This window comes from Lissotriton helveticus, chromosome 1_1, assembly GCF_964261635.1.
Source record: "Lissotriton helveticus chromosome 1_1, aLisHel1.1, whole genome shotgun sequence".
Taxonomy (NCBI): domain Eukaryota; kingdom Metazoa; phylum Chordata; class Amphibia; order Caudata; family Salamandridae; genus Lissotriton; species Lissotriton helveticus.
In genome coordinates, this window is record NC_136057.1 from 971,349,726 (window position 1) to 971,362,527 (window position 12,802).

Genomic DNA, 12,802 nt, shown 5'->3' on the forward strand with positions numbered 1-12,802 from the left:
CTTGAACCCCTTGCCGCGTGGCTCCGATGGGAGCCGTCGCTTAAGGGCATTAGTTGGTCCCCGGGATATGAAGATCGTATTTCATTGTACGCGGATGATATCTTGTTATACTTGACTTCCCCTCGTAAATCCCTGGGAGTGTTGTTTGACGTGCTGCGCTCCTTCGGTAGAAACTCTGGCTTGTCCATTAATTGGACCAAGTCTTGTATTTACCCGCTCACTGGAGAACTGCCCTTGCTGCCCCGTGTCTGCCCGATACCTGTAGTACGTGACGGCTTCAAATATTTGGGGATTTATATCTCCTTGGACTCTGCGGTGCGGTATGAGAGGAATCTACTGCCGCCACTTCGTCGGCTGCGGTCGGACATTACAGGTTGGTGTGGCTTGCCGCTGTCCCCGTTGGGGAGAGCCGCCCTGTTTAAGATGATGTCTCTCCCCCGGTTCCTTTATGCCCTTCAAAATACGCTCGATCTGGTCCCAGCTAGTTATTTCCGTGAGGTTGAGGGCCTCCAACGGCAACTGGTATGGGGCGGGCGGCCTCGTATTGCGTTCTCGAAACTGACTACCTTGGTATGATGGCGGTATAGCGCTGCCCGACATCAAGCGCTATTACTGGGCATCTCAGTTGAGTGCTATCAACCATGCCATGTATGGTCCTACCCCTAACCCTGCGTTTGAGCTGGATAAATGGCAGCTACCGGGTGGCGACTACAATAGGGCGCTTTACTCTAAAGCTGCTAGGAAGACACTTACTGGTCCTACTGCGGTCGCGGTGCGAGTTTGGACTAGTGCGACGGCTGCCACGGGAGGGACAGACAAGCTGACTAGAGCAACTCCGCTTTATGCGGCTGAACGGCTGGGGAATCTCTGGACGCGAAGGAGTTCGACAAGTGGGATCTTATAGGTATCAGTCGAGTAGGGGACCTCCTGGTCAAGGACAGGATCAAGACTTTTGCCGAATTCCAGCGGGAATACAGCCTGAGTGATAGGGAATACTACCGCTATCTTCAAATCCGCCATGCATTTGCTTCGGTGTTTCCGGATGGTGCCGTTGTCCCGGAATCCTCCCCCCTGGAAGACAGGGTGCTCGATGGACATGTCCCTGATAGTACCATCTCTCTTATATATAAAAAGCTTATTAACGCCCGCTCTGACCTCCTTGTACAGCTCCGTAATACCTGGACCGCGGATGGGCTTGAATTGGATGACGAAGACTGGCAGGCCGAGGTGTCGTCTCCAAAGGAAGTGGCGATTCCGGCGCGTCTACGGCTAGTGCAATTGAAGATTTTACACCGCGTCTATGTCACGGGTCCACGCCTGATGAGGATGGGTTATTCGTTGGATGGGTTGTGCAGGCGTGGCTGTGGTATGCTTGCTACTTTTCTCCATATCATATGGGAATGTCTGGATGTGGTGTCTTACTGGAACAGCGTGCATGACATTATGGAGGAAGTGACGGGTGTGTCTTTACTGCCAGAGGCAAGGAGGTGCCTTCTGAACGTCTGGGAGCCCAATGATTATAGCTTGGCGCAGACTCGGTGGGCCACCCTCGGCAACATGATCGCCAAACGGGACATAGCCCAATTGTGGGGGTCCCCGAGGGCACCCTCGGCATCGGCATGGGTGGAATGCATGGATTGGTGTATGTTTAAAGAGAAAACGGTGTACACTGCCCGTGGTAGGCCTAGGAAATGGGGTAAGGTGTGGGGTCAGTGGAATGCGTATCGAGGAGAGATTTGTACCCCCCCCTCCGTGGATTCCGTTGCTATCCCTCTGTCTCCGTGACCTCGCTTTCCATGCATCCTTCTCCTATACCACACAGTTTGCTTGTCCGCTCTTGGCCCTTCTTTCTACCCCCTTAGGATTTATCCTTCTTTAGACCAGCCTCAGTGGCTGGCTTTCCCCCCCTGCTGGTGGAGATGGTCACTTCGATAACAGTCTTACCTCGGACTTTGTTTCTGTGTTGTTTTGTTTCAATTATAAAATGTGAAACCTTTTTATTATCCCCTTACAGCCGCCAACCCTGTTTATTGACGTGTTACCATTGTGATTGATTCCAGGGGTGGATGGGCCTTGTACTGTTTTCGATTGTGTTGTGGATTATTACTGGCCGGCCCTGGGGGGTTGTAGGTCTGTATTTGTATGACTTTTCTGATAATAAAGGTTTAAAAAAAAAAGTAATATGAAACCAAAAGATACACATAATTTACACCGTACAATCCTGGGTTGTGCAATCATGACTAGGCAGTACATCAAGCAGTTCTCACTATATCATCCACCCCTCTGAACTTCTCCTTTAAACTGAACATTAATCACTCTTATTAAGCAAATAAATTCGTAATGGTTCCCAGATGTCTCTCGGCCTCGAAATTGTTGGCAGTTCTTCCGCATATGTGTTCAGATTGTCTCTACAATATACCAAATCTTTTATCCACACGTCAATCGTAGGTCTGCGCCTGCCCCCCCATGTAATCGCCACTCTCCGCGCCGCCAATAACAAAGCCAGACGTACAAAGTTACCATTGTAAATGTAAATGTAAATGTACAGGAATTTATATAGCGCAAATCACCAAGCGGTTTCTAAGCGCTTGCTTAGGGAACCCGTCCTGGTATTCCCCTGTTAAATAACCCCGGCAGGGTATCCGCAAGGTGAAAGCCAGGCATCCCGCCGCGAGGGGCCGTTGTGGAGATTAAGCAAGCTATTGCCCAGAGTCGCAGAGTGTGAGCCCGTGAATCGAGTAGGCACCGGAGCGAGAATTGTCGAGTCCATGGACATTTTAGGACTCAAGACCCCGCCGAGCCGGGAATTGAACCCTGGTCCCGGGCTGACCTCTGCTTCCAGGTCTGCCTCCTCTAACCAGTGAGCCACACTTCTTCACTCACTCCCTTAATATGTGGCACGCAACATAGCAAACACACAAGTGGAATGCATTGAATATCCGCAGTCACCATATCTTTCAAACAGCCCACCACCGCCTCCTAGAACTCGAACACCTTCCGACAGCCCCAAGCCAAATGCATGAAATCCGCATTGTCTTGTCCGCAACGCTCACAACACTCAGTCACACGCAACCCATACCTGTGCAGTCTTACAGGAGTATAATACACCTGGTGTATGTATTTAAAATGTATAATCCGAAGATTACCATTCATGCTGAGCTTCCCCGTCAATCCACAGATGTATTTCCAATCCTCCTCTGAAATAAGATCAGGCAAACATTCATTCCATCTACCCCAGCTCCTGCCCGAGACATCCACACTTTCATTTTTAATCATCTTACAAAGTTTCGATATTAGCCGTTTATTAGTAGGGGTGGTGAATGCAAATTGCAAAGACAGCAGCGTGGGAGGTTCTTGTGGATAAGTGGTGTAATGCAACCTGGCCGCCTGTCTTAACCTGTGTACAGCGAATCTGAAAAGTAGTGATTGGTTACTGACATATTGCAGGCCCACCTGTGTGATGAACGAGCCACCTGGATAAACATCCATCATGCGCCTAAGACCTGCTTCACGCAACAACCTCATTGAGGGTGCCTCGTGTGTCACAGACATGGCGGCATGATGCTCCAAATACATGTATGGTGCATACAATGGCAGCTTCTGTGCTAGCTGCCCTACTTTCCGCCAAGCAGCAACCGTGGTATCAACTGAATTAATTTCCGTCCTCGGAGTGCCGCGTGATTGATGAGTAATCACACTGTGAAGTGGGATCGGGGCAGTATCCCCTTCTTCCACCGCCACATGGGGAGTGAATGCATGTGGCCTATACCAATAGAACACATACTGAGCCTGTGAACTGCGCTGAAGAAATTTTATAGTGAGTGATGCGCAGATGGCTGTTTGAGGAAATTTGTTCAGTTTGCTAGCAGCAAAATTCCCATTGCTTGTCAGTGAGAGGTTGATCCAGTTCGGCTGACCATTTTATCCCAGTTGATTGTCTGCTAGGGAATAATCTGGAGACCTCAATTTGGGCTGCTGTAAAGACGAGAACCCATGTAGTCATGCTGGGTATACCTGAATGGCTGTATGTAAAAACAAGAGCACAGAGCAAAGCCAATGGTGAAAAAGAGGTCTAGGAGCCTAGAATTATGGCCCAGACCTCCAAGTGAAAAGGAAGGAAGGCTGGGAAACCAACTTGCACACAGACAGAAGCTCAGGTCCCCTCTCCCCAGGGAAAATACCTGTCAGCCCATGAGGGAACTGAACCTCAGGAACTTGGGCCTTACACAGCAAAGCTCCTAGGCCCAGCGGGACCACTAGGGAACATTTATGCCAGGGACAAAAAACAACACTCACTCTTGAAAGCCTGAGACAGCAAGCTTATGCACAGGAGAAATATGATTTCAGTGAATCCTAGAGGACCTATTGGGAGGAAGGATTCCTATAGAGGTGGGAGATCCCAAACCTGGTGCCACCAAGAGTGTGGTAGTGCCTCAGATGTACAGGGAGATTCAACTAACTTTGGCCCATGACATCCCCCTAGCTGAGCATCTTGGACAGACTAAAACTTGGAGTAGGTTGGTTACCATCTCCTACTGGCCAAACATGTACAAGAAAGTTATCTGTCAAGCCAAAGCAAGGGAGGTAGCTAAACAAATGGCCACATAATTCCCCACTCAGTGGTTAGGGTTCTCTTTGAAAGGGTAGTGATCGACATTGTTGGTCATCTTGACCCTGAAACAGCTTCTGGCAAAAGGTTTATTCTGGTGGTAGGTGACCCTGCCACTAGGTATCCTCGGGCTATTGCCCTTAGTACTGTCACTGCTCCTGAAGTTGCCAGTGCCCTTTTAAGTATTTTTACTAGAGTGGGTTTCCCTAAGGAGGTGGCTTCAGGCAGAGGTAGTAACTTCATATCTGCTTACCTGAAAGCAATGTGGGGTGACTTACAAGTTCAGCACCCCATAACACCCACATACTAATGGTCTTGTTGAAAGGTTCAACAAGACCACGAAAGTATGATTATGGGACTTCAATACAAACTCAGAAGGAAATGAGATGTCCTGTTGCCATGCCTGCTTTTTGTCTATAGAAAAGTGCCACAGAAAGTGGGCTTAAGTCCTTTTGAGCTTCTGTTTAGTCATCCTGTTAGACGTCCTATAAATCTGGTGAGGGAAGGCTGGGAGAAGCCACTCAAAGAGTCAAAGCTGGACATAGTGAACTATGTACTTGGCCTTCATTCAAGGATGGCTGAATATATGGAGAAAGCAAGCCACAACCTCGAGGCAAGCCAAGAACTACAGAGGCAATGGTTTGACAAAAAGGCTGCACTGGTTCAATTTCAATCAGGGAAAAAAGTATGGGCATTGGAGTCTGTGCCACCTAGGGCCCACCAGGACAAATGGATTGGACCCTATCCTAGCCTTGAGAGGAAAGGGTAGGTCACCTACTTGGTCGACCTTGGCACTTGCAGGAGCCCTACAGGGTCATCTATGTGAATTGCCTTGAATCAGGGTTGTTGTGACCATGCTCATGGTCACCGATGAGGATCAGGAAGAAGAGAGTGAACCTCTCCATGACCTCCTCTCTAACAAGGCTAAGGATGGGTCTGTTGAAGGAGTTGTCTTGTCAGACACCCTCATTGCCTAACAGCAAACTGACTGCAGGCAAGTTTTGAGCTGAATGCTGAGCTGGTCAGACAACCTGGTGCACACACGATGTGGAGACTAGAGACAGCCTACCTGTCAAAAATACAATTTACAGGCTGTCTGACCAAGTTAAGGAAAGCATCAGAGCTGAAGTAAGCAAGACGCTGGGGCTACGAATGATTGAACCCTCTGAGAGTCCCTGGGCTAGTCCAGTGGTCCTCAAAACTCATTCCGAGAGAGATAAACCAGAGCTGAGGTCTTGTGTGGACTACAGGGGTCTCAATGCAGTCACCAAGACTGATGCTCACCCTATTCCAAGAGCAGATGACTGATTGACAGGTTGGGTGCATCAAAGTTTCTCAGAACGTTTGACTTAACATTAGGGAATTGGCAGATTGATCTCACCCCAGGAGTCAAAGAGAAATCAGTATTCTCTATCCCAGATGGGCATTACCAGTTTACTGAGATACCATTTGGTCTACAGAATGCCCCAATCATTCTTCTATAGGGTAGTGAATAAAGTCCTGGCAGGGCTGGAATCTTTTAGTGTAGCATAACTTGATGATATTGCTGTCTATAGCTCCACTTGGCAGGATCACCTGATCCACCTTGGAAAGGTACTTGAGGCCCTGCAGAAGGCAGGCAGGCCTCACTATCAAGGTAAGTAAGTACCAGATAGGATCAGTTGTATACCTTGGCCACCTTATAGGTGGAGGCCAGGTTCAACCCTTACAGCCCAAGATACAGACTATTCTGGATTGGGAGGCTCCAACAACCAGACTCACGTGGGCTTTCTTTAGATTGACTGGGTACTACATGAGGTTTGTGAAGGGTTATGGTACTATTGTGGCACCCCTCACAGAACTGACCTCCAAAAAGCAACCAAAGAAAGTAAACTGGACAGTGAGCTGTCAAAAAGCGTTTGACACTCTGAAGGAAGCAATGTGCTCAGCACCAATTTTAAAAGCTCCAGATTATTCAAAGAAGTTCATTGTTCAGACCGATGCTTCTGAGCATGGGATAGAAGCAGTCCTATCCCAAACCAACAACGATGGCCAGGATCCAACTGTTGTTTTTATTAGCAGAAGCCTACTCCCCCAGAGAACAGTGTAGCAGTGCCATTGAGAGGGAAGAGTTAGCCCAGTCTCCCTGCTGAGGTTCGAGATGCTAGACACTTCAAGAGCCCCCCTGCACCAATACCCTGAGTAACGGGGTGCTTGAATCAAACAAAGCTTGTGTGTGTCCAGCCCGGACACCACTGCTGTGGAAACCGACCTGCATGAGGAGGAATGTCAGGACCCACAAGACCCACAACGATAGTAGCCCTGCAGTCTTGTTTTTCCTTCCCTCTACAGGCGATGTGAGAACCATGAGAGAATCAAACACAAGTAGCCAGCCAGCCAAACACCTTTGCACCAGACCCCACAGCCCGGGTTCACGAATCCTGACTATGTCTCCATTAGCCTAAAGGTCCTCGTGATCTGAACACCTCCCTGGGCTCCCACTGACTTTTCCCTAAGTTCTCTCTTGCAGCCTCTTTGTTTCAGGTACCATTGACTTTAACAGTGTAGGCTCGCGGCTACCATCCCGACCAGCACCTCTGCACCCAGACATGCCAGGGCAGGTAAACCGAAACTGCTAGTGGTGCTTTGGACATGGCCCCGAATTCCCTTAAATCCTAAAGGGCACCTCCGTACATCAACCGCAAGTATATTTTCGCGTTTATGTTTTTCCTCCCATAGGATAACATTACTGCGTTCGAGGCTCATATCTCAAAAATCGTTATTTGAGCATTTTTACTGTTATCTTATAAAATCGATAACATGAAAGTACTTACCTGATTCCGAAGATTTTGGTGCCTGAATTCATACAAAAATGTGTTCTCTTTCTAAATTGGTCTTGGATTTCTTCTTGAGTGTGTTTCTCATTTATTGACTCCTGCTTGACCATACTATCGTAAATACAGCACTTGGGATTATTAAAGTAACCCCTGTATACTAATAAGGGTCGTTTGGACCTTTTGCATGGTGTGCTCTTACATTGCTACTAATACATAAAAAGCTAGCTTCCTACACCAAACCCTCAGGGGGTTGCTTCCTGGCCAGTGCGTACCAGATTTTAATGCAAAGCACGATCCATCGGGAGATGGCCAGCTTATGCACAACCTTTCCCTTCTTCGCGCTGACATACCGCATGAAGAGTTGGTGGTCCACAATGAACTCTTTCATGCAGTCACAGTAGAATGACAATGCTCTTTTTGGGTCCAGTCGGTGAAGTCGAAGGGATGAGTAGCTTACATGAAAGGGAGTAACTAACTGGGGAGAGAATGTGGCCGAACGGCTAGGGTGGTTGACCTCGGAGCTGGGGACCCGGGTTCGAGTCTCGGCAGGGATGCTCCACATTCTGTGATTCTGGGCAAATTACTTAATATCTCCATGGCTAACAAAATGAATGTGTCCATGTCTAATGTAACTGGTGCTCATGTAAAGCGCTCTGATACCTTCGGGTCTAGTTCGCCATATATAAAACGCCACCCAAAAAATACTTTTAGTAGAAAGGAAGTTCTAGTTGGTAGATCTAGTTGTCTGGGTGGATGTTCAGTTATGGAGGCGTGGATGACAAAGGCTGAAGCTCACTGACCCTCCAGGGCAGGTGCTATTGCCACCAGGAAGGCAGTCTTGATGGTAAGGAGCCTGAAAGGACAGTTGTGCAAGGGGTCAAAGGAAGCGCACATCAGGAATGTCAGGACGTGATTAAGATACCACTGAGGCAAGACAAAAGGAGAAGGAGGAAGCATATGTTGCAAACCTTTCAAGAACCTGTGTACAATAGAGGTTCTCAATAGAGATGGTTGGTCAGGAAGCCAAAGAAAGGCTGAGATATCAGAAAGATAACCGTTTAAGGTGCCCAGAGCAGAGCCATGCTGGGCAAGGGAAAGAATAAAGTGAACCTCAGACAGGGGAGCAGAAAGGGGGTCAAACTGCTTTTCTGCACACCACAAATCTGCCCCAATGGCAGGCGTATACGGTTTTAGTGGAGAGATGCCTGGCTGCCAGAATCACATCGCAGACATCGGGCTGTAGGTCAAAGGCTGTTAACAGAAGGTCATTCCGAAGAGGCTGCCTAATCGGAGGATCGAGGGCCATGCACAAAAGCTTGGGATAGCAAACTCTCCCAGCCCAGCCCGGAGATTAGAATGATTTGGGGCCTGTATTTCCTGATCTTCTTGAGAACTCTGGGCAGGAGTGGTATGGGCGGAAATAGGTACAGGAGGCCTGAGCTCCACTAGAGAGAAAAAGTGTCTCTGAGCAAGAGCCACCTTGAAAACTCGAGTCTGCAGAACTGCTGAAATTGTACGTTCTCGCCTGTGGATCCGATGCTCACTGTGCTACTGGATTCAAGCTAGCCTGGCTGATGTCGGCTGATACCCGAAACCAGTCCCAGGATGCTTGTTTCTGGTCCAGGGAGGATCTAGTCTGGCCATTCAGGCTGGACTGTTCCTATTAACAGAAGGGTCAAGACTGGTTTGCATATGACTGGGTCATATGCAATTATTGAATCAATCTATTCACAAATCAGTTTGATAAAGACTGGAGTGGTGCTGGCTGTTATCTAAATGGAAAAATCTGTCAAATGAATCTTATGTCTTTCATTTGAAATGCTAATGGCCTGCGGCATAAAATGAAAAATGCAAACGTTTCCAATATTTGTATTGACTTAGGATGGATGTAGTATTGCTCCAGGAGTTTCATCTAAAGATAAACTTAACTAATTCTAAAACACTGCCCAATTCTTTGGTTACAAGATACCATATGAATTGGTCAGATGCCTAAACTGCAGTAAGGCAGCCTCTTAGTTTATTTGAGCAAGGTTTTGAGGCATTACAAAAGTGTTGGACATTTCTATGCAGCATTTTAATTGGAAATTGATGGAGATAAATTCTAAGATGCATGGTGACAAGAAATGGAAAAATTACTCCAAGATTTTGTATGCATTTAATCAATGCTATAGACCAACGGCTACCTTCGGTGACTTTTATATGCACATACAATTACATATTTGGAACAATGAGAAGCAAAAAGACATGGATGTAAACACATCTTGATAAAGGATTACTATAGTCTAGTTAAATACCTCAACCTTTAAAAGCTTAATCAAGTCTGTGACTTCTGTGTGGACTGTTCCACCAAGTAATGGCCTTTTTGCATACATGCCAGAACGTTACACATCATCTTGCCATTATCATAAAGGGGCTTTTTTAAGTTAGATATATTGAATGTTCCTCAGTCTGTTTTTTGAATATCACTCTGACTCAGCTTTCTATCAATTTATTTAAGACATAGATGCACCTCCTTCTGGCTGCCTTATAGCAAATAAAGGATCCAATACACGCAAAAGAAATAGCTCATATCACTGTTCAGTACAGGGAGTTTGTGGGTGGCCCAGTGGTAATCAATTGGGTCCTACTGGTTTAAGCTTTCCTTCTGCTAGATGGTTCATGGAGTAAGCCTTGGTGTTGGGGAAGTCGTAGAGTAATTACTCTTGCCATGGAGGCCGATGCCAAGCAAACTATGGCTTGTAAGGATGAATTTCATCCTGTACACTGAATACATAGGGAGTTCTGCATACTTTTGTTAACAGTATAAATGCAGCCAGGGCTATTACTAAACATATTTTCCAATTTGAAGAGGTCAAACCTTTTACATTCACTATCAATATTGTTGAACTTCTTTGCTAAACCTGAAACCAGCAAAATATTTTATAAGGATACCGACTTAGAGAATGTTATTGTCATGTAGCCGGGACTGCAGATTAGCACACTGTAGAATGGCTGTGGTACATTTTAAAAAGGCTGGACTTTTGTTACAATTACAGGAAGTACTGACTGGTAGCACAACTCTGTTGACTTTGGTTATGGATTATATGCTTCATGGCCATGAAGTACTAGCCAACCTGATAATGCTATTTTAGGAAATTACTGGAGAAAGGTGGTGCTGAGAGACTGTATCAACAAGAGAGTTTCACCTCTGCTTGCTCAAGAAACATGCCTTTGGGGTCTAACAGGTTTATCTAGGTTCCTCCTACTGGTCAGACAACCATTGCTGCAGATCGCCAAGAAGATACTTGTAATTTAGAGGAGTGTTGTAGCTACTTTTTCCAGGTGATAAAACTCAAAGTGAATGTTGGAAATAGGGGGTGAATATTCAAAATGCAAAACAACACACATACACCCCAGAACAACCCTGTAGCAAAGTTGTTATTTAAAGTGGTTACACATGCATTAAAATGAAATACAAGTACAAATTTAAATATTACCTAGATTCTTCTTTCATCTTTTTCCTTTCCCTGTAGTGAAGGAACCACTTCCACCTCTCATGTCGATTCAGCTTTTCCAAAAGTTTGAGAATGTCCTGTAATTGCCCTGCAACATGTTTTTAAAAGAGTTACGGGTAGTTAGAACCACCAGGGATTCCTAACATCATGATATCCTTTTACAAAAGTACATGAAATACAACTACATTTTGAAAAATTCAGTACACAGTGCTTATTGAAATCTGATATCATAACCGCCAAGGCCATCTCCTTGATGATGGTACATTATTTTTTATCACATACATTCCCTTTACCTCAAAATCTGATTGATAAGTCTACAGTGAAATCTACTGCACAAAAAACAAATATTTTTTAAATCATATTTAAGCATAATCAATGTGGTCATACATAAGCAGTGTATACTGGCACTGTAAACTCACATAATCTTTGGTATCTAGACCTTCAACTATGTACTGGAATTGACAAAGTTAGTGTCATTCTTGTTTGGACAAGACTGCCAACGTTCATGATGCTGTTAACTGTAACCTGTATAGGTTACAAAGAATCTGTAAGAAGTTACCATGTGTCATATTAAAAGCACAAGAATGCAGGCAGAGAAAACCTTTTCCCATGGTACTTTAGACTATTTAAGTTTAATAGAAAAAGATGGCTCATGAAGCAAGCTCATTCTAGTAGGCTTAATGTGCGCCTATAACACCCAGATGTCTTAGCAAAACATTTACCTTCTTTGATTTCACCACTACCAATATGTTTCCAAAAGGTCTGTCTTGTTTTTCCCCATATTTCTGCTCTTTTTCGCTGTAGGAAAGAGGGTTTCAGATGCAGTAACCCCCACGTACTCTTTGCCAGACTACTGATGCATTTTGACTTGATGTGACCCAGGTTCTGGCCAATCAGGTTTCCAGGGCCTGTGTTCTTTCCCCAAAACTAACCCAATTGGCATCTCTGGCTACAGGTCAGCCCCTGGTAAATGATACCACAGGTAACCAGGGCACTGTGACCAGAGAAGGCATCTAAGGGCTGCCGCACTTATTGTGCCACCCTTAGAGGATCTGTACCATCACACTCACATGCTGCCTTTGCAGGCTGCGTGTTTTGGTGCAGAACACAGTGAAGAGTCGACACGGCACACATCCCTGAGTGCCATGCCTACAACCCACTGCCCTGGCATAGATCAGTCACCCCTCTAGATGGGTGCACTATACCAGTGGTGAGGGTACAGGTGCATGAGCCCTGTACCCCTACAGTGTCTAAGTCCATTCTTAGACATTGTACGTGCAGTGCTGCCATTAAGAGTATATGGTGCTGGAGCTTGTCATTAAGAACTCCACAGCACCATAATGGCTACTCTGAAAACTGAGAAATATGGTATCAAACTTCTCAGCACGATAAAACCCACACTGATGCCAGTGTGGGATTTAATAAAAAATTGCACACAGAGGGCATCTTAGAGATGCCCCCTGAAAACTAACCCACCACAAGTGCCCATGTTGAGTGGCTGCTTTCAACTGCCACCACCAGACATGTTTCTGGACCCTTGGGTCGAGAGCCTGCTGCTCTCTGGGGCCTGAAACAATGCACATCCTGGGACGAGGTGCCAAGCCTCCTCCCCAGGATGGGCGGGGTTTACGAAGGGGAAGCTTAAAAGGCTTGCCGCCTTTGTGAGCTTCCCCAGGCCAATTGCTGCTTTCAGCAACTGGTCCTCAACTGGTTCTGACCCCCACTTTGGGCAGGAAAACTGGCAGGATAAACGAGTGAGGAAGAGAGGAGTGTCCACCTCTGCCAACTCTACCCCTCGAGAGGAGAGGTGAAGCACAACTCTCAGTCCACCCCATCTTGAAGATGGGGGGACTCAGCCAACCAGGGATAGGAACATGCCCCCC

General features: G+C 46.4%; 1 protein-coding gene across 4 annotated transcripts in view; it reads right to left on the minus strand.

The window, feature by feature from the left end:
- TASOR2 (transcription activation suppressor family member 2) overlaps positions 1 to 12,802 on the minus strand; it is a 1,020,110-nt gene that overhangs the window by 77,428 nt on the left and 929,880 nt on the right. For all 4 annotated transcript variants that reach the window (XM_078677333.1, XM_078677324.1, XM_078677320.1 and 1 more), the window contains one exon: positions 10,902 to 11,007. In XM_078677333.1, coding sequence (XP_078533459.1) covers positions 10,902 to 11,007 — 106 coding nt within the window. The remainder of the gene's footprint in view (positions 1 to 10,901; positions 11,008 to 12,802) is intronic.